This window comes from Accipiter gentilis, chromosome 14 (genome assembly GCF_929443795.1).
Source record: "Accipiter gentilis chromosome 14, bAccGen1.1, whole genome shotgun sequence".
In the NCBI taxonomy this organism is placed as follows: Eukaryota; Metazoa; Chordata; class Aves; order Accipitriformes; family Accipitridae; genus Astur; species Astur gentilis.
This window is the reverse complement of record NC_064893.1, coordinates 5,993,347-6,020,693: the sequence shown is the minus strand read 5'-3', so window position 1 is coordinate 6,020,693 and position 27,347 is coordinate 5,993,347. Positions and strand designations below refer to the sequence as shown.

General features: G+C 44.0%; 1 protein-coding gene across 2 annotated transcripts in view; it reads left to right on the top strand.

The window, feature by feature from the left end:
* The window catches only part of EGFR (epidermal growth factor receptor), a 167,112-nt gene that overhangs the window by 117,842 nt on the left and 21,923 nt on the right, over positions 1–27,347 (top strand). For both annotated transcript variants that reach the window (XM_049816629.1, XM_049816627.1), the window contains exons 4-19: positions 767–901; positions 2,670–2,738; positions 5,647–5,765; positions 7,173–7,314; positions 8,191–8,307; positions 8,870–8,996; positions 9,096–9,169; positions 10,360–10,450; positions 11,179–11,378; positions 12,420–12,552; positions 13,989–14,088; positions 15,990–16,147; positions 21,667–21,702; positions 22,982–23,123; positions 24,829–24,951; positions 26,186–26,284. In XM_049816629.1, the coding sequence (XP_049672586.1) occupies positions 767–901; positions 2,670–2,738; positions 5,647–5,765; positions 7,173–7,314; positions 8,191–8,307; positions 8,870–8,996; positions 9,096–9,169; positions 10,360–10,450; positions 11,179–11,378; positions 12,420–12,552; positions 13,989–14,088; positions 15,990–16,147; positions 21,667–21,702; positions 22,982–23,123; positions 24,829–24,951; positions 26,186–26,284 (1,865 nt within the window). The remainder of the gene's footprint in view (positions 1–766; positions 902–2,669; positions 2,739–5,646; positions 5,766–7,172; positions 7,315–8,190; positions 8,308–8,869; positions 8,997–9,095; positions 9,170–10,359; positions 10,451–11,178; positions 11,379–12,419; positions 12,553–13,988; positions 14,089–15,989; positions 16,148–21,666; positions 21,703–22,981; positions 23,124–24,828; positions 24,952–26,185; positions 26,285–27,347) is intronic.

The window sequence follows — 27,347 nt, the reverse complement described above, 5'->3', positions numbered from 1 at the left end:
GTCAAGGATTTTTCAGCTTCTCATGCCCGGCCAGCGAGAAAGCTGGAGGGGCATAAGAAGTTGGGAGGGGACACGGCCAGGACAGCTGACCCAAACTGGCCAAAGGGGTATTCCATACCATGTGACGTCATGTCCAGTATATAAACTGGGGGGAGTTGGCCTGGGGGGGATCACTGCTCAGGAACTAACTGGGGATCAGTTGGCAAGTGGTGAGCAATTGCATTGTGCATCACTTGTTTTGTATATTCCAATCCTTTTATTATTATTGTAATTTTATTATTGTTATTGTTATCATTATTAGTTTCTCCCTTTCTGTTCTATTAAACTGTTCTTATGTCAACAGTAGAGTTTTACCTTTCTCCTTCCGATTCTCTCCCCCATCGCACTGGGTGGGGGGGGAGTGAGTGAGCGGCTGTGTGGTGCTTAGTTGCTGGCTGGGGTTAAACCACGACACAATCTCTGGCTGTGCACACCAACAGTGCCATCTCTGCTGAGTGTGGTGGCCTCTGGAGCTGGGACCAGGCAGAAAGCCACATGTAGTAGCACCTTGGTGGCATCCAACAGCAGCTGACCCTTCAGACCCCATCAGTCTGAGCCTGGCGTTAGTTGTACCATCAGGAGTGCTGGTGCCATGCAGGTTGTCCTTTTCTGTCAGCATAGCATGACTGAGAGGAAGAAATAAGTGTTTTATTTCCCTTTCTTTAGATCAGAGACAGAAGGCTTAGGCAGGTTGCTTCACTTACCAGTTTTTTTCCTTCCATGGCAGAAATTCTCAATGGAGGTGTTAAAATCAGCAACAACCCCAAATTGTGCAACATGGACACTGTTCTTTGGAATGACATCATTGACACGAGCAAGAAGCCTCTCACGGTGCTTGAATTTGCAAGCAACCTGTCTTCTTGTGAGTATTAGCTTACCAAAATGCTATGCGCTCCCCCATTTCAGAGAGAAGAACGAACATCCCATCTTTCATGTGGTGGGTTTCAGGTCCACCAGTTCCTGCATGCAGGGCCACCAAGCCCTGTTCCAAGGGAGGTCCTTTCATTTCTTCACTGCTGGCTGAAGATGTAATTTTTCATGGTGGTTAGGTCCTTAACTCATAGTTCACTGAAGTTCTTTGGAAAGCTTCTCTTGGTTTCAGACAGTACCCTACGTAAGTGTTCTTCAAAGACAGCTCAGAATAATGTGCAGTCATTTGCTTTCCAGCAGTCTTCTGTTTACAATATAAGGCTTCGGTCTAGAAAACCCATATGGGTACCTTCATGGAGTTACTGTGGGACTTAAAGCCTTTTTAGTGCTAAGGCCCAAGCTGAGTGCCATAAAACACTGGTGTTTTGGGCTGCACAGATTATCCTTGCAAAATTAATGATAAACAGGCAGATAGATCTGATGCTTTAGATCAGGAGGGAGATGAACTTATATTTAAAAGTTTGTGTAGCATATGCTCTGAGCGGGCTCAAGCTAATCCTTCAGCCTTATGAGTCCCTTGTAAAATCCCCAGTCATTTCATGTAAAGGAGAGTTTATTTTCGTTTCTGAGCATTTCATTTCTGGCATGGTAAATTGGCGGAAAAACGTATTTTCTTTATCTTCTTCCAGTTGCGTAACTGCCTGAGAGCTAATAGCCAACTCTGTGTTGACATATTTTTCTGCAGAGCCCTAGCGTAATCAAGGGATTGCAAACGATACAAGTCAGCAGAGGAGTTTGGCTCTAAACACCACAGAAATGTTAACCTTTCCCTTTTCAACTTTAAAAAAAAAAAAGTTCTTTGGTCGCACACCAAATCAATCAACTCTTGGACAAGTATTGGCGTTTGTTCAGCTATTTGATGGGCAGTAGAGGGGCGGGAGAATCATGTGTTGTTAGCAGGAAGAATCATTCTAGTAGGAAATGCCTCTTAAATGCAGTGAATTCCAGATTAATCTACTTAGCCATTTATGGTTTTAATAACAATCCCATAATCTAAAATAAGTTGTTTCTCTGGGACTTCGCTTGTCATTAAGAGAGAGAAAAAGAAAGAGAAGAGTAAGGAGGGATGGTTAGGAAAGAGCCCAGCACTGAACCTTCAAGGTCAGGCAGGGTGTCTGTCCATCCTGCCACCTCTCCACCGATTGTCCATCTGCTGCGTAGTCCCATGCCGAGGAAAATTTTTGGCAAAGGGCGGGAGGAGGGTGCGAAGCAGACAAGTCGAATTACTTTGTGGTCAGAGCAGCTGGCAGTTGCCTGCGAATCCAGTTGGGTTTGTTTTCTTTTTCGAGCCACGTTGTTCAGAAACATTGATTTACATGTGGCCTGTAGCGAACAGCTGGCACATGCCCGGCCGCAAGACGGCGGTGACTTGCCATTGCATGCAAACTTCAGCAGAAGGGCCAGCCGGGCAGTAGCTGAGATTCCTGTTCCTGGGAAAAATACGCCTCTTTCGTAAGCTAGACTGGCTGGGTATTGTGCTCGCTTGCTCAAAGGTGTGGAGAACTGCACGTAGGAAATCAGAGGTGAACAAAGGATAAGGATATTATGGTCCAGCTTTCAAACTTTTTGAGCACTGGTATATAGGTGCTTCCTCCCCTGATTTATCAAGAAGGAAAACTCAAGTCTTTGTTTTCTGTAACTCGCATGATGTTGTTGTTGTCCATGTTTATAAAATATAATACTCTGCTCATGTGTTTTAGGTCCCAAATGCCATCCGAACTGCACAGAAGACCACTGCTGGGGCCCTGGCGAACAGAACTGCCAGACATGTAAGCCTGCAGATTAAGAAATCTTGTGTGCTCTGACATACTAAATTTCTATCTACCAAAAAACTAACACACCAAGCACCAATCGATGACATGTATTTCACACTTGGCCTTCTCTGCATCTCTCTATGCTGGGCTGGGGCTCCTTGAAGCACACCACGGACGGACGTGGCCTGCTTCCCACTCTGCAGAAGTGCAGTCACGGCGAGGACGGCCATGCCCGCTCCCCTCAGGTAGCTTCATTTCTGGAGGGGAAACCTCAAGGTGGTTTGACTTGGGCCTGGAATTCCCTGCAGATGTGCTGTTCCTTCAGAGGCAAAAGACTGCAGCTCTCTCCTGCTTTGAAAGCTGTCACCCATAACTTTCTCCCATCTGCGCTTGAGAACATTTATTCCTTAAGTCATTTTACCATATAAGTTAGAACGCATTAGCTGCATGGTGAATTGTGTGCCTTCCTGCCTTTTCCCACAGAGCCACTCTGCAGGCCAGTTAACGATACTTTGGATTAATTTCTACTATTAGAAGCAACAACGTAACTTGTTTTTTGCTGGCTTTAATTCCTCTTTTTGGAATGCCGGTGGCTTTCTTTTGTAAACACAAGAGATGTCACCTTCATGTGGGTAATCACACTACTCGGAGGATCTTTGGAAGGCTCTTAGAAAATGTGTAGCCATTTTTTAATTTGTAAGTGGAGATACTTGGCATCGTGAGGTTGTTCTGTTTGGCTGCCTGTGCTTTACTGTAAAAATTTGCAGGTAGGATGTTTGCCTGATGTTAAGAGAGCAACAGAAACGCCCATTTAGAAGTGCTTGAGATTTTGCAAGGCCTTATTTTTCCTCAAGTAAAGGTTGAGGAGGAAGACCATTTCAACTTTTTTGCTGCTTCATTATTTCCTTTTTCTGTAATAAGTGGGGAAATGCATTGTTTCTGATTCTTTGTTTTGTGTAAAGTTCAGTGGAAAGACTGCTGATCTAAACACAACACAAATGAAAGCAACATCCTATCTTTGGTTTTCCATTACAAATAATCACCTAAACCTAAGTTTCTTGCTTGCAAGTATCAGGCCAAATCTGTATGGCTTCTAGATCTTAAGGAAAAAGGAACACAGAGCTTTTCTATCCTCATTTAGTATAAGGTTTAGTTTTTTTCGGTCAGCTCTGCAGTTCGGCTCTTGAGGTGGCCAGTGGCTGTTCACACAAAGCGCTTCCCAGGTTGATCCCTGCAGTTGAGGCTGCACAGCTGTCCCAGGGGCTTCCAAAACCTCAGATCTCAGCTCTGGAAGCTTCCAGCATTTACAAACTGTTGCTGGCTTCAGGAGGATGACTACGAGTGCATAAAATGAAACCGTTTGCAGGCTCTGGCTCTCCTCTCCAGGCATTTGAGAATCTGGCCAACTGAAAATGTATCCCACATTTCCATATGTGGGAAAGTTTGGGATGATACGTATCTTTCTCCTTCAACGAACGTGGGATATTCTGTATGAACTATAAACGTTTGCCATGATATATGTTTCCAGCAGGAAGCTCAAGTCAATAGCTATCAAAGTGATGAGCTGTTTTACTCCCTGGTTGATGCTTATGGAAAAAAGATATCAAAATGCTGTTAGTGTAGAACAATGTTCCTTTTATTCCCCTGTTTCTAGTTGAACGAAGGAGTTGCTATCAGAGAAGCTTATGCATATTGTGGAAATTATCTGTTTCCTTGAAAATACAATATCTTGCTTAAAGGCCTACAAGAAAAATGAAATAATCCAGTTTGGATACAAAAATGTGTAATGAAAAAAAGATAGGAAATGTGATTTTTAAAAAAATCACAGTTATATATACCCTGTAGCAGGCTACATTTTCCAATAATTTTCTGTTAATTAACAACCATCTGTTTTGGACTTACAGGAATTCCTGATGATATTGTAACTCATTTTCCCAACTGCGAAGTTGGTAACAGTTACTGTAGTGCAAAGCAGAAATGCTCAGTGTGCTGTAATGCAGCGAATTAGCCATCGGGTTTCTCCGAAGTTTAATGCCAGGTTCTGTGGATCGGTAATTTTTTTGTAGAGAACAAACAATCCCATTTGGGGTTTTAATGCTAACCATTAATTTCTGAGGTTTTTTTAATTGTTCTGATTATTGTTTTCTCTGCTTTGATATTCAAATGGAGACGATTTCCCAATTCTCAATGAAATGTTGCAGGCAGTTTTTGCTTCTCTGCAAAAAGCTGAATCAGGGCCAGTTCTTCCTCCAGGTTGCTGCACTGGTGCAAACCCTGTGGGAGTTGAGTAATGAAGATAAAACTTGGCCAAGGAATTGAAGCCTAAAGAAAAAATAATACAATATGCATATGAAATCGGTTTGCTAAGTAGTCTCCTCTCTCTACACAAATTTCAGAAATATTTTTAGTGCATTGAAGGGATCCTAACACCACACCAACAATGTACGGCTTCCCGTTATAGTACAGAGTCCTGGCAGTCCTCCCGTCGTGTTGTTTTTCCCAAAGCTAGCATCAATAATAGCAGATTTTCTCAACAAAATGGAGCGAGATCCTTCTCTGTTGCCCAGCTGTAAGATGCAATGACTCCACAGAGTTTTTCTTGGTTTAGGCATTGATGCCACAGGGGCCTGGATGCTCTTTCTAAGCAGGACATGGTTTGCTGGCTGGGACCAGAGCGCTTAGCACCTCGCAAGAGCCAAGAGAATTACGGCCTGAACAGAACCCCTTCTCGCCAGCACCCACACCAGCTCTCGGCTCTCCTGAGCTTTGGCCTTATATGAGGACAGAATATGCATCCCATGGGGAAAATCTAGCACAGATCTTGCACCAGACTTTTTCTCCATATTTCTTGATCTCATTGCAGCAAGTACAGCTTAAATGTTCTTCATTCCCGATGTTTTTCCTTTTTTCTTGTGTCTTTCAGTAACGAAAGTCATCTGTGCCCAGCAGTGCTCTGGCCGGTGCAGGGGAAAGGTGCCCAGCGACTGCTGCCACAACCAGTGTGCTGCGGGGTGCACGGGGCCTCGGGAGAGCGACTGCCTGGTAACGATGCTACACCACCACCATAATTGCTTAAATCCCTGGCACAGCAAGGCAGGCTTTCAGCTGCCTGTCCTCTAGCCTTCTTCCATCTGAGAAGGCCTCTGAGAGATGCTGATGTGGAGGGTGCTCCGGGGCTTCCCTGCATGGGTGGTCAGCGGGAGGGAAGAGGACCTGAATTTCACAACACCCTTAGCTGGTCTTTACTGACTCTGCAGGGGGACCTTCCTAGCACATGCCAAATCAGCATGAGTGCTTCTGAGAGCCCAGTGAGCTCAAAGCTGTTGCAGAGCAGCTAAGTGTTTGCTATAGGGTGACTTCGCCACATAGGCAGGTCCCCAGGTCCTCAGCTGCTGCCACGGTGCAGTCGTTTTCCATGCCAGCACAGCTTTGCCTTGTGCTCCTTAGCCCTAAGCAGTAATAATCTAGGTTTACTAAAGCAAGAATTTGTAAGGGGAATAAGATAGGATGGACCTTCACTTTGTTTGCATTTCACCGAACTTCAGACATGAAATCAAGGTTTCTGGTTTTCACTTGCCCCACAAGCACAGTGTTTGGGGGACCCTGGGCCAGCAGAGAGAGAAGGAGCAAATGGGGGAAAAAAACCATCCCATTGCTTTTCTACAAGAGTTTCAGAGGGTTGGTGCATGCTGTGGTTTTAGCTCTTCCCCATGTTTGCACTACACTTCATTCTGAATTAAGTGACACCTGAGTAATTGCCGCAGAAACCATCCAGTCTGGGTTTTGTTGTTGTTATCTGTATTCCTGGTCCCCTTATAAACTGCATGGCTATGATGCCCTTACTGGCTCACAGAGAAGACAGTTACTCTCTCTCATCTTGAACGCCGGGGAAGAAAAAAGAGGAGAAGAGAGTGATTATTAATTTAATGCAGAATTAGACTGGAAGAACCAACTTGTCTTTCATAAATGCCTGCTAAATTGTTCATTGCCTGCAGCCAAATATAATGGCTTCAGTTTAATATTTAGCCAGAAAAGTCAGTAATCGGCAGGAAAGGACTTGATTTGATTTAGGTTATTAAAAAGCGGCCAAGAAAAGTACTGTTTTTCTTGATCTGGTTGCTGCTTGTAGGGAAAATTCTTCTGTCTAAGGCATGCAGATTCACTCCTGTTCCCACGTGAATCCCAGCAGCTCTCCACCAGAGTGCCAAGGTTTCTTGTTCAGAACAAGAAAACCTCATGTTGTCTCCTTTTTTTCAAATGTTAAAACTCGATTGATGCAACCTTTCACCTTCAAAGCACGAGGGACCCTCCCTCTAGCTGCTTAGGGTTTCCATTAGAGCCAAGCAGGAAACAGATGAGCCCATCAGAGTGTTTTTAAAGAGCTCATATAAAACCATTGTCACTTTTTAAGGAGAAGGTAGTTTAATGGGTGCTGTTGTTCAATGGCAGGCATGCCGCAAGTTTCGGGATGATGCTACATGCAAGGATACGTGTCCCCCCTTGGTCCTGTATAACCCCACCACTTATCAGATGGATGTCAACCCCGATGGAAAATACAGCTTTGGAGCCACTTGTGTGAGGGAATGTCCACGTAAGTTCATTTGAGGTTGCATCCGCAGAGGAGGTGGGGAGTTGGAGCAAGGTGGGAAGGGACCTGTGTCATCCCTCTGCATTATGGCCAAGTGAAAAAGCACTTTCTTGTTCTCTTCAGCTTCCTTGAGAACCGGGAACAGGTGTCAAAAATGACAGAATAGCTGGTAAAGAAGACAGCCTCTTCAAACTGTCTGCATCCATCACCTTCCCTGATTTTTAACCATTAAATTTTGACTTCTGAAGATTTTTCTCTTGATGGAGAGAAAAACATCTTATGAGAATCATCAAAACAACAGCCATATGGGATCAATTCTGTGGATTACCAGAGCAGAATCAACTCTTAGCTGGTTCTTAATTAGGACTGGTAGAAAGTCATTGGTTTAAACACTCCCTCTAAAAAGCCTGTGATCATTGCTTCCTCTACAGATACTTGCTTTTTCTTTCACTCTGTTCCATGTCCATGTTTTTTCAACCCATCAAGTCTTAAATGTAAGAGAGGGTTTACCATACAGAACAGGTATCCCTTTCTGAGGTTGACAATTGCCCTGCCTGGCCCTTAGCCTGAAAGAGTGAGTGAAGGTGAGGGATGAGAAATGCTGTGTATTGATCCCAATTATGCCACTTCTGCACAGCCTGACCTTGGCAATGTTGTTTTATCCTTCTGTGACTGTTCTCCTCTCTGTAAAATGGTGATAGCACTGTATGTCTATCTACCTTCAAAGGATGTTTGTGAGAATTAATAATTAATGCCTGTACTTCACTAAGTATGCCAAAAGTTCAAAACCCCTTTTTCTTCCTAGTATTGCAGTGCCTGCGTAGCCCCCAATGCATCCCACTTGCATTTCAAGGACCTTTGTATCCTTGTTTTTTCCAGACAACTACGTGGTGACAGACCATGGCTCCTGTGTTCGCTCGTGCAATACTGATACTTACGAAGTGGAAGAAAACGGTGTTCGGAAGTGTAAAAAGTGTGATGGGCTATGCAGCAAAGGTATAGAAAGCATGGAATAAACCAGTAAGGCTTTGAGATTATAGGTAACTTATTAGAAAAAGTACATGGAGTTCTGAGCTTAATTAAGTACAAATTCAACATAAATATCCAGTGATAGTTTGGAGATCTGACAAGGGGGTTGATCAGGAAACATGACTGTGGAGCATGCTTTCCAACTGGGATACACCACAAGTACAGTGGATAAACTGTGCGTTATGTGTATCTTGCACATCAGCCTTCTCCTTCGCTTGTCCTTCCCAGTATCTCATCAAGAGGAATAATATGAAAATGGGACAAAGAGGGAGAAGTGCATGTGCCAGAGCCTGCGTGCAGAGATGCTCGAACCCGAGCTGCACAGCCAGGCAGGCAGGAAGAAGTTATCCTGTGGTGCTTTCTGAAAAGCAAAAGTAGGCAAAAGATCTATGAAACTCATCTTACAGTGGTAGGTTTGACCATATGGGAGTGCTTTCTGGCCTAATGGCATCTCCATGTTTATTCCCTTCCATGTGATTGGGCTTCACTCTTCTTCCCCCGCCTGACTTTTGCATCTCCCTTTTAACAGTGTGCAACGGTATCGGAATAGGTGAACTTAAAGGGATCCTCTCCATAAACGCCACAAACATTGACTCCTTCAAAAATTGTACCAAGATCAATGGGGATGTCAGCATTCTCCCAGTTGCATTTCTAGGGTGAGTTGCCTGCTGGTCATTTAGCACTGGAGGAGAAGGGCTAGGGAGAAATTCAGGCTGAGCCATTCTTTTCCCAATTCCTCATTCTGTTTGTTTCAGTGATGCCTTCACGAAGACCCTACCCTTGGACCCCAAGAAGTTGGATGTCTTCAAAACAGTCAAAGAAATATCAGGTTAGCAATGAGTTTTAAGCTGAGGTGTTCTCTGACTGGTACTGCCAAACCCACAAAGGCAGACGAGGGAAATTTTTTAAGCACATGAAGAGAAATACAAGCGAACAGTTTCTGTCTCTGAGCTACCAGGGGTCACTCTTCGCAAAGGTGGTCAGCAACATCTCGCCAGCATTACACCCACATAACCCATACTGCTCTCCCATCCAAGGTGTGTGATTTGGCCAGACTATCCCTCCTGCTGAACTGTCAGCCCTAGCAAAGAGTAAAAGCAGAAGAGATCCTCAGCCACCCAAGAAGTATGTGGTGATGCAGAGGCGTGCCACTCTGGCTAAAAAAAGCCACGTGTGTTTCTATTTGTGGAAAACCTTTCAGCAGCTCCTTAGGGAAGCGTGCTCAGTGGCTTGCATCATCCTCATGGAGACACCCTCTCCAGCCTGAAGAGCTCTTCCTTGGGGTGAATGTATCTCCACGAGCACAAAGCAGCCAGTGGAGCGCTCGGCTGCCGTCTTGCACCAAGTATCAATTAAAAGTAATTTTCTTCAGCCCATTATAAAATGAGCATAACGTCAGAGCTGGGTCCACAGACGTGACTCCAATTCCCCTCTTCTTTCTCTCTTTTACCTGTCTGGCTCCCTTCAGGGTAGAAATGACTAATCCCAGAGCTTCATACAGCAGCCTGCAATTTCCCAAATTCTCCCCCTCCTCCTGAGTGCCTCGGCTGAGCAGGGAAATCTGCTTGCCTTAGCAAATCCACTCCGAGCGGCTGTCTGTTCTGCTCCGTTTCTGCTTTCTCTTCAGTTTTCCTGTTCCCTGAGGGCAGCTCAGAAATGGGACAGAGTGATGTCTTTCTCCCACAGCACTGGAGCCAGCAGCTTCTCAGCCAGGGTATCTGCTGGCAAGAGCCGTCATCACTGGTGGCTCGGTGTGGCAGGATGTGCGGCGCACCAACACACTCCTCTCTGACGCTCCTAAGGCCTCGTGCTGGGCTAAGAAGTAAACTGTTTATAAAATGGGGTTTAAAAATATCTCCCTGCTCCCTAAAATGTCATGTTTCACTTTGAGATTCTCAGATAAGCATAGGGAAAGCACAAGCGCCTTCTCCTGGTGCAGAAGGAGGTTCTGCTGCCAATAATGACCGTGGCGTTTTTTTTTGTTTGGGTTTTTTTTTAATCTTCTTTTCTTCATTTCAGGATTTTTGTTGATTCAGGCCTGGCCTGATAATGCTACTGATCTCTATGCTTTTGAAAATCTGGAGATTATACGAGGCAGAACCAAGCAACAGTAAGTACATCATGTGCCAGAGTGACTGTAAAAGAAACTGTGTTTAGAGATGCGCTTGTCTGGGCACACCAAGGCAACAAGCAGTGTGAGACTCAGGTGTCCCTAAACTGATGCAAAATGGGAAAAAAAAGAGCAGCATCTTTGTAGCAGCAGATAATGTGCCCTGTGTCGATGAGACCCTCAGCTCTGTGCTGCATGTGGAGGGCTGCCCTGAGCCTGCCCACCAGCCTGGAAGCGCAAGCAGGACAGAGAGCACTCTTTGCGGTCTGGGGCAAGTTCCGATGTGATCAGAAGCACTTTGGGGTTTGAGGTAGCTGGGCAGTCGGGGATGGAGACCGTGGCTGCCAGGCAGCATGGGCACCGGCAGTGCATCCAGCACCCTCCTGGGCTTACCCTGAGAAGAAGGATGGCTTGGTGGACCAGCACAGAATAATAGCTGCTCTACTTATGACCATTGTTGCGCTTCATTACTTGACAGAGCGCGCATGTCCTGCCAGTTTTAGCTTAAAAAGCCCATGCAAAACCAGATATGAGTATTGCAGTTGATTTACAATAGGTATGTCATGTACCAGCCATTAACTTCAGAGGGCTGAGCAGCATCTTGCTTGAACAAAATTCAGTGCACAGCAAGACACATTTGAAAATCAGAAGAAAAATGTGCTGAGTAAAACCCTGCTTACTAATTATCTTTCTTCCGTGTGTTTTCTTTTTGTCCATCTCCATTTTAGTGGCCAGTATTCCCTTGCCGTTGTTAACTTGAAGATACAGTCCTTAGGGCTGCGCTCTCTCAAGGAAATAAGTGATGGAGATGTTGCCATTATGAAGAACAAGAACCTCTGCTATGCTGACACCATGGACTGGCGCAGCCTGTTTGCAACTCAGAGCCAGAAAACAAAGATTATACAGAACAGAAATAAAAATGAGTGTGGTAAGTCAGCGCTGCCTTCTTGCTCCCCGCAGAAGCTCCTGCTGAAATACAAGAGTAATGTGAACAAGGCTTTTTTCTCTGTGTTCCCTTGGCTGCAAAATTCATCAGTGATACTGCTTTAATGAAGGTTGTGAGGGAAAAGTGGGAATTTTTTTTCCCACCAAGGGTGTGGATTTCATGGTGTCCAGCATATGGGAAGGAGCTGCTTCACTACTAAGGGCATAGTGAAGCCATGTAGGTTGAAGGACGCTGAAGCTAACCGCAAACATTGGACTTTTTTGACAAGGTTGAAGCTGTTGTTCAACCATGCTGCTGTTGACTGCAGTGGTCCCTGGGCCAATATCTAATTATTTTTCTTTGCAGAATATTAATTTGTTGTATTTTAGAAATTGATTGTAGAATCACAGAATGGTTTGGGTTGGAAGGGACGTTCAAAGATCATCTAGTCCAACCCCCCTGCCGTGGGCCAGGACACCTTCCACTCAACCAGGTTTGTCAAAGCCCCATCCAACCTGGCCTTGAACACTTCTAGGGATGGGGCATCCGCAGCCTCTCTGGGCAACCTGTTCTAGTAGCTCACCACCTATCATAACTATTTCTTCGTTATATCCAATCTAAATCTACCCTCTTTCAGTTTAAAAGAGTTGCCCCTTGTCCTGTTGCTACAGGCCTTGGTAAAAAGTCATTATAGGCCCTCTTTAAGTATTAAAAGGCTGCAGTAAGGCTCCCCAGAGCCTTTTCCTCTCCAGGCTGAAAAACCCCAACCCTCTCAGCCTGGTACTGGTTTAGCTTTATTTTACGGCTGTTAAGCTGTCACAGAGGAACTCATTCTTATTTCAAAAGGCCAGAAGTCACTCGTAGTTTCAGGCTTTGGGAATTAAGAGAAGCATGATTATTCCTCTTCCACACTGCCAGGACCATTCACGTCTGCTTTGGAACAGGTTGGAGAAACTGGCTGGTCAGAATGGAGTCACTGGCAGTGCTGGTTTTGCCCTCTGTCCTGCCTTGATGTTCATGGTTTTTCTTGTCTCTCTCTCCCAGCTGCTGCCAGGCACATTTGTGACCCCCTGTGCTCGGACGTGGGTTGCTGGGGCCCAGGACCCTTCCACTGCTTCTCCTGCAGGTTTTTTGATCGCCAGAAGGAGTGCGTGAAGCAGTGCAACATCCTGCAAGGGTAAGGTGTCTGAGGGGTGCTTGAGGTTTTGGCAATGATTTGGGGATTTTGGTTTTTAAAATGTGTTGTAGCTAGAAAGAAAGCAAAAAAAATAGGGTCTCTGGTTGCATGGGATTTCACTGGCTTTGCAGAGATGTATGTGAGCATGGTACCTAGCTAAGGTACGTCTCCTTCCCTGTTCAGCATTGCTTAGGAGTTTGCTCCTGCCACGGTGACTGCCGAGAAAACATCCCCTTAAGCCCAGGAGGAGACTCTCTGGAAGACTAAGGAGGCTAAGCCTTACACTTCCTTCCCATAAGAAATAAAGGAGCTTAAAGCCCCAGTGGAAATCCAAGCTATGCCTGTCATGTCAAGCACATCGGGTGAGAGCCGGAGCCATTTGCAGTCCCCGGGAGCTCAGTCACCCCTGGAGCCAGGGCTTCACTGCTCAGTAGGCTTCCTTATTGCAAAGGGACTCTTACATTTGCTCAAATGAGCGGCTTGTCCTTGCAGTTTGTAAAGTTGCAGCCAAGGGAGAATGAACTTTCATCCAAAAAGCACTGGGAGCAGCAATTTCAAGCAAAATTACTGCTTGAGCCTCACTCAGGCCGAAGGAAACATATCGCTGCCCGTGCATCAGGACTGCAGCTGGGTTTTTCAGTCAATTCAACAGGTGATGTAGGCAGGAAAGGCACATCTAGCACCGAGAATTACAGGATTTTTTAATAAGTCTTTCAAAGTTTGAATTCAAAAAATCATGAGTATTAAGCAAGTACTTGACAAGGTGCTGATGTCCCTGATGTTTATATCTCTCTAGCAACTTGCAGTTCAGCAGCTGTCTTTTTTGTAAGTGAATTCCCTCCAGGAGCTATTATGACCTGAAGGGCAGATCTGGGCATTTTTTGTATCAGATGATGGGTAGATTTAGTTTAATTAATAACACCATTACTTGAAGTGGAACAGCTTTATTGCTATTGAAACCATCTGTTCCCAACCTTCATATTTTAATGATTCATTGTGTGTTGTAGGGAGGGCATGAATTTAATTATCAGTGCATTGCTGTTTAACTTTCCTAATTATTATTTGGAGCCTTGGAATCACTTGAACTGTTTCTGCTGATCTCTCTGCATCACTACCATTTAAAAGCCCTTGGAAATCGTTGCAAATATTCTGTGTCGTTAGCTTAAAAGGGAAGGTAAACTAATTTGTAGTGTGCAATCTGGAGTGCCATGTGTTTCACCGTCAACCAAATTTCCCTTACTCTTGCCTACCCCTGGTTGCAATGAGCAAGTGCTACTGGTGTAGCCAGGAGGGTCCCCCATACCTCCTCCTGTCTCAGTACCATCATCCCAGTCTGTTTAAACTGGAAAAGTCAGAAAAAGGAGAGACGACCACAAATTATCACTCGCTAATCAGGCTGGGGTTTAATTATTTCTCTTTTTTTTGTTGCTTTCCAGGGAGCCAAGAGAGTTTGAAAGGGACTCCAAGTGCCTTCCCTGCCATCCTGAGTGCCTGGTGCAAAACTCTACTGCGTACAATGCAACCTGCACTGGACCTGTAAGAGCAGATTCAGCTTAGCAAACCTGTGCCTCAGACCGTGTATTAATACGTATTTCCTGTGTTGAGATAATCTTGAGGTCTCACTTACCCTTCTTGGAGATGGAGTGGAGGTGGTGGGGCTTAGAAGTCAAGATCTTGGGGCAGGGGAGCAGAAACAGGAGAGGGAACCTCAGGGTGTTATTTTTCTTTTGTGTCACCCATCATACATGTAATCCACAGTCACAGGCATTGTAGGGCCTTTCTTTTTTGTGTCTTTTTACACACACACACAAAAAAAAGGCTTACTTACGTATGTGATGATAAGGTAATTTGGCAAATATTTCAGGAACATGTAGCTACTGAACTGCCAAGTTGGCATGAACAAATTACATTTCCTTATTCAGAGAGGAAAAATGTTTAAAATAGGGGATTAAAACAGTAGCTTTTTAACCTTTTTTGAAAAGCCATGATAAATTTGTGATCAAAACCAGATGTTTACCAAAAAATATGCAGGAAGCAGTTTTTACTTAAAACCATGTTCCCTCCTTGAACAAGGTTACAGTCAAGACCTATGTTAAAGTAATTGCAGGTGTAAATTATGTTCAAAGAAAGGCAATCAAAACAAAACAATTGGATTTTCAAACTTGTTTAACTATTCCAAAACCATACAAAAGCTCCTTCTACAAAAGTCAATACAGTGTAGTCTTGCTAGTCATCCAGAGTCTTCCTGAATTTTGTTCTTCTTTAATTTTGAGAATACTCTTTTGTGTTACGAAATGTCCAGTTTGACAATGGTACAAAATGTTTTCCTTTTAATCAGATCAAACTCATATCTTAATTGTAAAACGCTAATTCTCATTGTTTTTTGGTAATTGAAATCAAATCTCCTGCTTCCGTCACAGATCCTCCTCTGTGCTACTTAACCCAACTCTTTGAACACCTCTTACCATCCCTTGCAGCCACTGAGGGTTCGACCCCTGCCCATCACCAGTCTGAAGAGTCACTGCTCAGTAATGTGAAGCATTTCCATCCTCCCTTCTAGCTTAGACCACCATGGCCTCAGAGATGTTATTAACTTTGTAAGCTCCTTTAGGGGGTTACCACCCCCTTGTTCCATATTTGCCCAGCATCCAGTAATCACTCTATTATAGTGGCCCTTAGACATTACAGTAATTAAAATAATCTTCTTATAGCATGTCTTACTGCAGTCTCACTGAAACTGGCACTATGGATCTGGTCTGGTTTTTCTTCATAGTAGAATTTGACCCAGAATTGCTGGTTCCCCTGCTTGAAAATATTTAGGGCATTCCTGGTGTTGTTATAGTCTGAATAAAACCAGTTCTGCCAAAAATGGCCAAAGGCAATGCCTTTAAACACAAACTAAGTGCTTTTCAAAGTAAAAAAACCCACATGGACACCTTGAGTTGCCTGCATTATCCCCTACTTCTCCCTAACAGAGGAAAGAACCCACGCTGAGAAACCAGGAAAATGATGATTTGAGGCCAGTACTTCAGGGAGGTGTCAGCAGGTCCAGGTCCATCATTTTAAATTGTGTGATGGTAGATTGCACCAGGCAGCAGCTGGGCCCTCTGCTTTTCAGCTTACCCCTTATCAAGGTGTCATTAAATCATGCCCCATTTTAAATGAAAAATTCAAGCTTTCCAACCAGGCAGAAGGCAGGGGGAAAAAAAGCAGCGACATTGAAACTCAAGAAAATATTAGCTTTAAACATCAGGTACTACCTTTTGTATGGTCAATCCTACAAGAGCAAATACTTGCAAGAATATGAGGTAGCAAGGTAATAAAACCAGATGATGCTGGCAGCTTCAAGCAGTGGAAGGCATTTAGATTTACTTTCTGAATTTCCTCCTGAATAGGCTGATGCAAGGGCATTATAAACAAGCTGTTTCTCTTTGTAGGGCCCTGACAATTGCATGAAGTGTGCCCATTTTATAGACGGCCCCCACTGTGTGAAGTCCTGCCCGGCAGGGGTTCTGGGTGAGAATGACACCCTTGTCTGGAAATATGCCGACGGGAATGCTGTTTGCCAGCTCTGCCATCCAAACTGTACTCGGGGGTGAGTAAAATCTTGGGCTGAATGGAGATGGCGGGGGAAAGAAATAAGGGAACAGCTTGTCTCGAGCTCTTTCTCTTCCTGACAGTCCCATTTCAAACCACTGAGAAGAAGAAACAGCAGAGAGTGAGGGAGGTCAGGAGTACACAGGTAATGTAAGCAGAGAGCGGCAGGCTTTGTAAATAGGAAGAGTTCAGTGGCACTTCTTCTTTACACAGAAGGCGGGGGGGGAAAGGAAAATGTTTTAGGGGGGTTGAAACAGGTTTGTTTGTTGATTTAAATAGGAAACTTCCTGGAATTTTACAGAACTCTCCCACCAGTGATGCACTTTTCTTTTTTTTCTCACCTGGCTTGGTGCTGGGTCCTCTGGTTTTGGGAGGAACATCAGTGACATCTGGTGGATGCTGGGCTCCCAGGGCCCATTTTTTCTCTGCACCTTTCATTTTTTAGGAGGGAAATCCCAGTGAGACACCACAGTATTTTCTTTTTTATCTTCTTTCCATATGCTAGCACTTGGTCTGAGTTGAAAGCCTTGCTTGCCTCCTGAGTATGGCTTTATTAATGGGCATCACAGTAAACCCAATCTTTATGAAGCATTTTTGTCCTCGTCTGGGGGCACACTTAAACTGCCACCTGTCATGAGCTGTTAATCGAACTGTATTTAACCTCCATGACAATAAGTAACAACTGTATCCTCTCTTGGTTTCCTACCTGCCAGGGACACGGGATGCACAGTAGAAGGTTTTAGGGTTTCAGACTTGGTTGTTGGACTGTGATGCTTTCAGAGCAAAAAAACCAGCCCACGTTTGCTGTCTATTCCTTCACAGGCCCCTGCCCTGTACCCTGCATGTCTGTCTGATCCAAAATCCTCTGTAATATGCCTGTAATACATGTTGCAAGACAGAAGTTATAACATATTCAGTCCACCCATCATCCCATTGTATATTAGCTAATTCAGCTGTCAGGTCACCAAAGAGCAGAGTGCACAGGCCCCCAGCTTCATGGAGAAAAGGAGATGAAGGGTTAAACCAGCAAGTAACAGCCCTTCCTAATGCTCGTAGTGAATTCAGTGCTCTGTTTTTCAGATGGTAGCTGTAACAGCCGTGTGGGTTTGCCATGATTTACGGCAGTGTCCCCTGTGTTTTGTTCCAGTTGCAGGCAAGGGTTATTGGGGCTTCCCATCACATGCCTGAGAACAAATGATCTCAGTTGAAAAGGGATCTTAATAACTTTGCTCTTTATTAATGACCTCAATAGTTCCTACTGATATGAACTGGCCATGGTGATCCAATATCCTTCTTCTAACTGGCCACATGGAAGTGCAGCTGATGACTGGAGCAGCGTAATGGGTAACCACATCTGAGCAAGGCTTTCCACTGTGTGGCCTCGGTAGTGAGATCAAACTCTAGACCCAAATGATTGTAAACATAGAGAACAATCTGCCAGACGTGGATGTAATGATGAGCCATGCGGTGGTTCTTTGTGCACAAGCAAGTTCCCAGAGCAGACTTCATCAGAAAAGTCAGTTCCTGCCTGTCTTTAGCAGTGGATGAGTGTACCACAGGAGTCTGCCAGGTGATGGGGGTAGGGTAAGGAGACATTTTTTAAAATTAGGGGTATCCAACATATAGCTCAGTGTATTTGCCCTGTGTTATTAAGGCAGAATATAAAAAGTTCAATTTCATCTCTTACATGAAAGAACTGGGCTAAGTTTGCCACAGTTAATATTGTGGACATGCTCAATGGCCCTGTTCGAGTTGCTGCCCAAATGTGGCAGAAGAAATAGGCTGTATCCCTGAAGGACTCAACAGAGCTAGAAGAAGGTACCGTTAGTATTTTTGCTTTACAGATGGGTCATTTGAGGCCAACGGCATTGACGGGTAGGGAGCCAGTGTCAGAGAAGTAATCTGGGAACGTGCGGTCTGGCGCAGCATTGTCCCCATGAAGACAATCAATCAGTAATGCCACTTACTTCTCTTCATGCCTTTCCCTTCTTATGCTGCGGGAAAGGGATCTGTTCAGCAGTGGGTGGAAAACATCTGTCTCACAAAGTTTTTGCATCCTTAGAAACCACAGTCTCAGCGATTTCTGCATGACAAGAAACAACAACTTCGTTTCTGTCTCTGTCCAATTTCACAGCTAGAGCCCGCAAAATCTTATCAGCATGATTAAGTGCACTGACTTCAATAGTCATGCAAGTAAGGGTTTCCAGGATCTGGCTTTGTTTTCCTTATTTGAAGAAGCTGCAAGTAAAGGGGACTTCTCTTCCCGGCTGAGCTTTGTCACAAACTTTGGTTTTTTACTTCAGGTGTGCTTACTGGTAGTGCAGTGCTTCTTTTGTACTGCTGTGAAGAATCCTATCTAGTCTCATTTTCTTTACTGAGTTGTTTTTTCAGCCTTCATTAAAAAACAGAATGGAGAAAGCTTTCGTCTGCTCAGCCCAAAAGACCCCTTCTCTCCCATTTCTCCTGTAATCTCTTGGGGATTTTGTACGCAAGCTTCCTGCTGCTCTGCCTCTAGTACAGCTGAGAAAATATGCTCCGATAAAAAGAGCAACATCCCAAAAGCCCTGGAATTACCACATTTATACCTCCAGCACCTAATGACACGCACCAGCTTAATTAATCTGCTAGGCATTTAAGGATTTGGTTTTCCCTTGCCACTCTCCCAGAGTACAGGAATTAAATTCAGCCACAGCCCCTGGAGTGGAAGAGCAAGGAGAGAAGCCACTACTGTAGTTAATAGCACTGGATGATGTGTCCTGCCTCCGCCATCGCTACCACCACTATGTGTCTTGCCAGTCTTCATATTAAATGACAGGGGATTTTTGCTGGGGGGGTGAGAAAGCAACCAGGGGTCCGAGAGGGAAGGTTGCAGCAGCACAGCGCAAGTGTGATGCCTTTGTCACACTCTGAAGGTTAATGAGAAGGAAGGGGCAGAGGGAAGTTTTTGTAAGGCTCCAAAAAACCCAATGGTTTTCCATTTCTTTTATGACTGTGAACTAGCTTAGGCTGTTATAGTGTGAGTCCCCTCTGAAGGGCCATAAATCATAGCAACCTGTCTGTATTATATCAAATTAGGAACTACAGGTCGAGGAGAAAGTTGTTAAAATCTTGATGGATTTGGGAAATAAATAGCTGTGTCTGCACTGGGATGAGTAATATTTACATAGACAGATGAAATCTGAGTTCAGGATGCAATAGTTTTCAGGGACTGTACACAGCACCAATTTTCCAATAAGTAGAGAAATATTTCAGAGACTACAACTGCCGCTGGATTCCAGCTGATATATCCATAAGATCTTGAGGCAGTTCATAACACAAGGTCACATTTCTCATTTTGCTTTCTGTAAGCAGGAGAAAAACGATTCAGGAATGGAAAAAGTGATTGTTTAGATTCCATAAAACCTGGGTTACTTATGTTAGGTGTCATCATAAAATTCCACATTAAGAAAGACAGTTATATTTAGTCCTGGATGGATATTTGTCATAGGCTTTGTTTCTTCTTTGACTTGTGAAATGAATCAGAAGCACAAGCTGATCTGTCATTTTCTTCCCTAACACCTTTTTACTTTATCCCACCAGAATTTATATTGATGGATTTGTGTGGGAAATAATTTTAAAAAAGAAGGGGACAGATGAAAATCTACACTTCTCCTGCTTCTACTTTCTGGTGTAGGAAAATAAGTGGTCGGTCATTCCTCAGACTGTAGATGCTATCCCCTCAGCCAATTTTGGGGTTTTTTTTGCTGTTAGGAAGCGCATGGAAGACTTGCCATCATAAAGTAGCATGGCAAACCAAAATTTTTAGGAAGAGTTAATCTGAGGGACCACAGTCACATTCTGAAATGAAGTGAGGTCTTTTAATTTCACATCCTTATTGGGAGAAACTGCACATGCTTTGTTGCATTAGCATGTAGAAATTCACATCCGGGTGGTAGAGCATGACAGGATGAGGTCTTGGGTCCTAGATCAGTTTTCTGTTGACCACCTGAGGAGAGAAGCCTGGTGCAAAGCAAGATACATCTCCTGTGACCATAAGCAAGCTGGTGGTTCTCTTCTGCCCGTGCAGCTTCTCTGTACTTAGTTACACAACTGAGCAAACAAACCGAGCCGCAGGCAGACAGGGAACGCTAACAAAGCTGGGCACCCAGGATCCGGGAACCAGTATGCACAGCCCTTCCAGCATGTCCAGGACACCAGGATGCACATTCTTGCATGGGAGCCCAGTGAACTCACAAGACCTTCCAGATGCTGGATCTTGGAGCACCGTGTTGGCCCAGAAACAAGGCAAATACACGAGGGAAGATCAGAGTAATGAAAACAAACAAACAAACAAAACCCAATAAAATGAGTGATTGCTTCACCTCTTCCTCCCCCAGTCCTAGATCAAGTTATGAGATAAGATCTGCAACTTCACCTGCCATTTTGAAATTTTTCTTGTTCCTCCTCTCGGTGAGAGGGAATTCAGAGCAGTTTTCCTGGCACAGGCTCACTCCTTACCCCCTACTTGACCTCCTCTGGAGTTGTTTTGGGATGATCCATTTTCTTTTAAGTCAGCGCGGGGAGCGGATACCACAAACTGGACTTTTCTCCTTGCTGTGCTCCGTTTTTCAGAGGTGATGTAACTCTCTCTGTAATGCTCTCCTTCCTCAGTAGACACCACAAAGACCACAATTCCCATGAAGAGTATACATCTTGTAGCCCAGCAGCACTTAGGGAATGCACAGTACCTCACACACCCGTTAGACCATCAAGTGAATGCAGTCACTGTGTTTCCATCCGTGTTGTTTTTTGCACTGGGCTGCCAGAATGAATTTTGGGCATTTTAACCTCAAATGGAGGTTGAATGACTTGCTAGTAGAGTTTCTGACTCTCTGGATAAGTGTTGTACCTGTTTACATTACCAGTAACATAAGACCTTGGATTCTGAAAGAAAAATATCATGGACACATACCAACAGACTATAGCCAAAGGGAGTGCTGTCAAATGCTGTTTCCTGATGGGAGCGTATATCTGCTACACGAGTTTTCCATTGCAATAGAAAGTCTGGAAATTGGCGTATTTTACTTATTAGGAAACGAGGGTTCTGCAGGACAGTCTGCAGTGACACGTTTCCATGTGGCTTTCTGCCCTCGTGCAGGGGAGAGGGTGCTTCTGTCCCCCTCCGCTGTCAGCCCTGAGCTTCTGCACTAACACAAATGTCCATGCAGAGCCAGGGAATCCAGGTCCATTTGAATTTTGTGTATCTGTGTCCTCTCCCTATTCTACCACATGACAGAAAGTTGTTTTAAAATATTCTTTAAACTGAGCATGCAGCATAACTATGCTTCTAGATAAAAGATTTTGGAGCAAGGCCATTGACTGATACTTAAGAGAGTGAATGACTATTATAAATTCCTATGTTAATACTTGGACTGCTGTGAAACACAACTTTTCAATCGGTAGCACTCTTCTTAGTTGGAATTATAGAAGTATGTACACCAGAGCTAATATGTTTGTAACGTTCATATCTTTTTACAGGTGCAAAGGGCCAGGTCTTGAAGGCTGTCCAAACGGGTGAGTATTTCATCTGCTACAATTAACGACAGAGCTGGAAAGAATGCATGCGTGTTTACATTTCCATGCTGGACACTGCAAGGCTGGGACTTCAGTTAAGTCTTCAGCTCTGTACAGGGAAGTGACAGATTAGAGCAGGCTCCAATCTATAAAAATGATTTAAAGAACTAAGAAATATTCCTACTGGCACAAGACTTCAAAACCTTGTTCTGCTTAGCTTGTTTGTCAAGGTGAGACCTGGGATCTGTTACTGAAGAACAAAAGGAGGACCTGGAGAAAGAAAGAATTATGGGCTAGTGGCAGAGAGAGATATGTTTAGGATTGATATGGTTACCTGCATTACAGGGGATTCATCTCAGAGATGCAGGGCGTCTTTTCCAGCCCTGTGATCTGTAAATCTCCAACTGCTCTGTGCACAGATGGGCGTTCATTCTTCACCAGATCTTACATCACACTGTTTGGCCTTATGACTTGCTTAAGGTCATGCAACAAGTGAACAGGCTTCTCTGACTGAGAGTGATTTAGTTTCTGGCCACAGTCATGCTATGGCAAGACAAATTCAGCCTAGAAGTAGTGTTAAAATGTGACTCTATTTAATAGTAATCCCTGGGGCAATTTAGAAAGAGCTGTGATGGATCTCTATGTACAGACCAGAAAAACAACCTTGGAAAACAGGTTTTTCTTTTCAACTTAAATTTGAAATGACCCAGGCTCTAATAAAGAGGCAGCAGTCTGTATGTACGATGTGGATGGTTCACACGTTACCTGGCCTCAGACATCTGTACTTGAAGAGGACCAATGATCTGAAGTTCATTGTGACCCCTTACAGCATGGCCTCCCTAGTAATGGTGAGATGTCAGCTTCATTGCTGGAATCACAACTGCGTATGCCTTCTTGATATCACCTTCTCTCCATGTGTTTTGTGTGTATCTGATCACACGCAGGCTGCCCATGGCTGGCATATATAGGCACCACAGATTTGATGTTTGTGTGTTTGGTGCATTTGTCAGAGGAAGGAGAAATCCTCTCGCTTAAGCCATGAGCATCAGCTCCAATTGCAAGTTTGAGAGAAGAGTGAAGGCTTTGAGCAGGTTACTGGATGAGGAACTTAAAAATACAGATGCCCAAGATATCTGAAATGTCAAATAGGCTTAAGTGGATGTCCAGAGTGTGTGTTTGATCAAAAGCTACGGCTTCACGCAACCTCTGTATGTGTTTTTTTTTTAAATCTTACACCTAAGCATTTTTTTCTCTTTCTGCACCCCCTCCTGTCTTGCAGCTCCAAAATCCCGTCTATCGCAGCTGGTGTCGTCGGAGGTCTCCTGTGCCTGGTGGTGGTTGGCTTGGGCATCGGCCTTTACTTGCGGAGACGCCACATCGTCAGAAAGCGGACCCTGCGCCGGCTGCTGCAGGAGAGGGAGGTGAGCGCCGCCGGCTCGGCTGCAACACCGGCTGCTTTATGTGGGGCAGTGGGTGCCAGCCTGCTCGTACCAGAGAATTAAAGCACCATGCACCTGCCTTGTAACTCAACAAGCCCTTGGGTTGGCAGACACGGCATCTGCCACGCTGGTCGGAAAAGAGGCGGTGTGCACCTAACACCTCCTCACTTAATCTCAAATCTGATCCTTCTGGATGTAATTTTCAGAAGCTTTAGGGGATTTAGACGTCTAAATCCCAATGAAAATCATTGAGATTGTGTGCTCGGAAGAAAACTACGCCTTCAGGGTGAGGTGCAGCGTGTTTGCTGATCCATGCCACCTTGCTGTGTAGACTCTCAGCCTCGAATCGTTTCTCCCTCCAGACAAGCCTTGAGGCTGCTGTGGCAACTTGGGCGCTTTTGAAAATTCTACACCTTGATCAGGCGTATGTCTGATCCTGAGGGAAAAAATAAGAGAGAAAGGAGAGGAGGGAAAGGAATTGAGGAAGTGTTTGTGTCTTGTCTTTGGTTTGTTTTTAGCACAAAAACCCCACAAAATCATCAAAGTGAATGGTTCACCCTCTTGGGCATGAACAGGGTTTCTACACTGCTTTTTGTTTTCTGCATGGTTTTGTGTGCTTTACAGCATCACCCTCTGGGTACCTCACATATAAAATAGCAAAATTCATTATCCTGGATTAAAGCTGCTCTTTTATGATTAGCTCCCTTCTCTTTCTAGTCCAATTCTAGTAAATAATTAGCGAATTGTGTTTAGCATACTGCTAAAAGCCCAGTTGCAGCTTCCTTCTGTTCGGGCTTTGCAGAGTCAGCTGTGAAAATCCTTAAAAAAAAGCTGTCCTGCTTTTTAATGCACTACCTAACGATATTTTACATACCACTGTATTCTACAGTTGTAGAGATAGGAGAGTTCCGTTTGTGCTCAGCTCATCTGGACTCCTCAAAATGAGGATATTTCGTCACAACAGAAAGGTTGCTAGGCCACTGAAATCAGATTGTATCTAGCTAAATACAGTTTCATTCAAAGGAAAGGAAAAGGAAAAATCACTAAGCAAAAAAGCTGATTTATGCATCAAAACAATGTTAAATATCTGTCTGGAGGGCATTACTGCTTTTTTGCAATAAGGCTTAGATCAAATTTTGAAAACATCAATAGTCAATTTAACATTGCCTGTTTTACTGAGAAAAGAATCACTCTCAGAGTTTCAATTGCTGCTTGTAAACCCTGCGGTCTCAGGGAGCCACTGGTACCATGGGAATTTCATCCAGTTAAACAAGAGCAGACCTGAAAGATTGCAGGTGATTCTTGCCCATTATTTAAAACACTTTTATAATTTATTCTCAAGTTAAAAAAAAAAAAAAAATCTTCTTTAGGATCTGTGGTAATTACATTGTTCTTCATGCCATGTGTTTTAAGGCTTTGAAGTCAAAGCCTTCATTTGAACAGTAGTATTCCTCCATTCTCCTTTAAAATGGCAGTTGCCACTCTGTGATTGATTTTACCTCTTAAACTTGGAGCAACTTTAGATATTTATTGCTGCAGGACAGAGTGGAGCTGTCCTCCCGTAAACTTCATGTGGGATAAAATGTTCATTATTTTAAAGGAAGGATTTATTTGCTTCCCCAAACCATGCTGCTTGCTGTCCTCCTAGACTGTATGTCCTTCTAACGTCATCTTCTCTCTGCACCAGCTTGTCGAACCACTGACACCCAGCGGGGAGGCACCGAACCAAGCTCATCTGAGAATTTTAAAGGAAACAGAATTTAAAAAGGTCAAAGTTTTAGGCTCAGGAGCTTTCGGCACTGTTTATAAGGTAAGATCACCATGTTTCTCTTCCCCTTTTCATCTTGCTCCCTCATGCAGAAGCTACCCAAACAAAGCATGAACTGGGAGCCGTGATCATTGTGTAGATTTTTGTTTTAAAACTAGATTTTATAGCATGTATATATTGAATGGTAGACAGGTGACTCAGTCATTATTAGTTGAGTTGTGAATCGGGTAGCATGGGAAGTTTTACATAAGATGTTGCCAAAGCCACACTGCTGAACCTGGAGGACAAAGATCTCAACTTAAAAACTACCACAGCCAAATATACCCTGTCGCGAATATTAGGAAAAAAAAGAAATGCACTTGGTCAGCTCAGTGCTAAGCCATTTTTCTGTGTGGTCTGGGGTCTTGTTTTTAGAATTGTCAATCACTTTTTCATTAGAACTGACTCAGATGTGTGAAAATGTCAACATACCTTCAGCTGCGTAGGTCCACAAGGTATTTTTTTCTCTTGGTGTCTGTTCCTCTTCACCAAGTTCCACTTTCCTGTGCTCCTCCTTTTATTCAGGATATGTGTTTCAGGCTTTGCCAGTAGTACTGAAATATAAATTGTAGATTCGTATATCTCTTTATAAAGCTCTCTATTCTGAAGCAGGCTTCCAGCTATGGCTAGGAACGTCAGGGGCACAAATCCCATTGACCTCTGAAAATGTGCACCTACCTTGCTGGCTGTGTCAGCAGAGTGTCCTCACAGTGCCATGCTGTTCATCTGCCACCTAAATAGCCTCCTGACTATAGATGTAGAGCACTGAACCAGTCAGACATAAACCTACCTGCCGCTGCATATGGTTAGGACTGGATTATTTGCACAGTACAGATGCCATCTTGTTTTCGTAAGAAAATGCCAATTCTTTTCATCCCATGATTTATAAATTGAACTGGCAAGGTTTTGCACATGCAGTTGCTGTGATGCGCTAATTAATTAGATTTCCACCTGCAAAAGTTGCTGTTTATGCATCTCTCGGGCTATTTATACAGGGAAGATAATCAATATGGTTTTTCAAAAAAATACAGTAGAGGTGACTGAAAGACACTCACTCCACTAACAGGATTTTCTTAACACCCACAAGACATGTTTTTTGCGTATTCTTGTTGTCTGCCATGTCTTCCCATTGCTCAGAATATTTAAGTCTACTCAGAAGTTGTAAAATGTATAAGTAATTGGGAGAATTAACACATAGATGTGAGACTGAGTAACCCTTCGTACTTCTTTTTGGTAGGGACTTTGGATCCCAGAAGGGGAGAAGGTTAAAATTCCTGTTGCTATTAAAGAGTTGAGAGAGGCTACATCACCAAAAGCCAACAAGGAAATACTCGATGTAAGTTTTTATGTTTGTTTTGTCAAGTTGTCAGTGATCTGTGGGTTTTCCTCTGTAACAACTAAAGGAAATTGGACTAAAGGATTTTGGGTGGGAAGAAATACTTTGCACCCCAAACTGCATTCTCCATCTAGAAGTACTGTACTTTGCAGCCCAGTCTGTGAAGTGCTTTTGTGCCTTCTATGAACCCCTTGCTCACAGTCCAGATACTGATGTTTTAATCGTGGGCTAGCACCTTAGGAGAGGTCAGGACCGTACATGTACAGCTAATTCTGTTTTCTCTGTTCTGATGTTTCAGGCCTTAAACTGTGGCATTCATTGCCATTATGGCAGTAGAACTAAAACCAGTAACAACATATCTAATGATTTTTGAATCCTGACATTGCAGATTGTCGTAAGCTAGTTGCTTGGTTACGTAGCATTAAATTAACTATAAATCCAAAAGAAAAAAGTATCCCAGCTGTCTGATTTCTCTGTCATGAACAGCAAGAAATTATCTTGCTTCCTGAAAGAGGCATGGGAATTTTATTTTTTTTGCTTGGATATAGCTCATCACTTCAGAAAACAGGGAAAAAGGCTATGGGATGCTGTTTCAGGAGTTTATAAATGTGTGAGTTTACAACGGGTGAGCCAGAGCCCTAAATACAAAGTTCCCTGAATCTGAAGTAGCTAAAAATCTGAACTCTGTTGCTAGATCTGAAGCCATACAACATAAAGCACCAAAGATATTTATTTATATACGAGGAAAGGGAAATGCTGAGTGCAGAGAGGAGCACTCGGATATTCAGTATACATTCAGTTCAGCTTTCCTGTGCTGTGGTTCAGTCCTCAGTGACAAGAAATGCCTGGGGGGGGTGGGGAGGGTTGTCCCCGTCCCCTGTTCAGACCTTCGAGCCTTGAGCTGGAGCCTGCAGGATCACTCTGGAGGACTGGTCAGCCCAGGGACTCTCCAGGCAACACAGTGTGTTTGGTACAGATGAAGTCTTTAAGCTTCTCCTTGCTATACCTGCATGAGCGTGCCTCTAGAAAGCGTAGGTTGGAAGCCTGGATTTGGCAGGGCCTC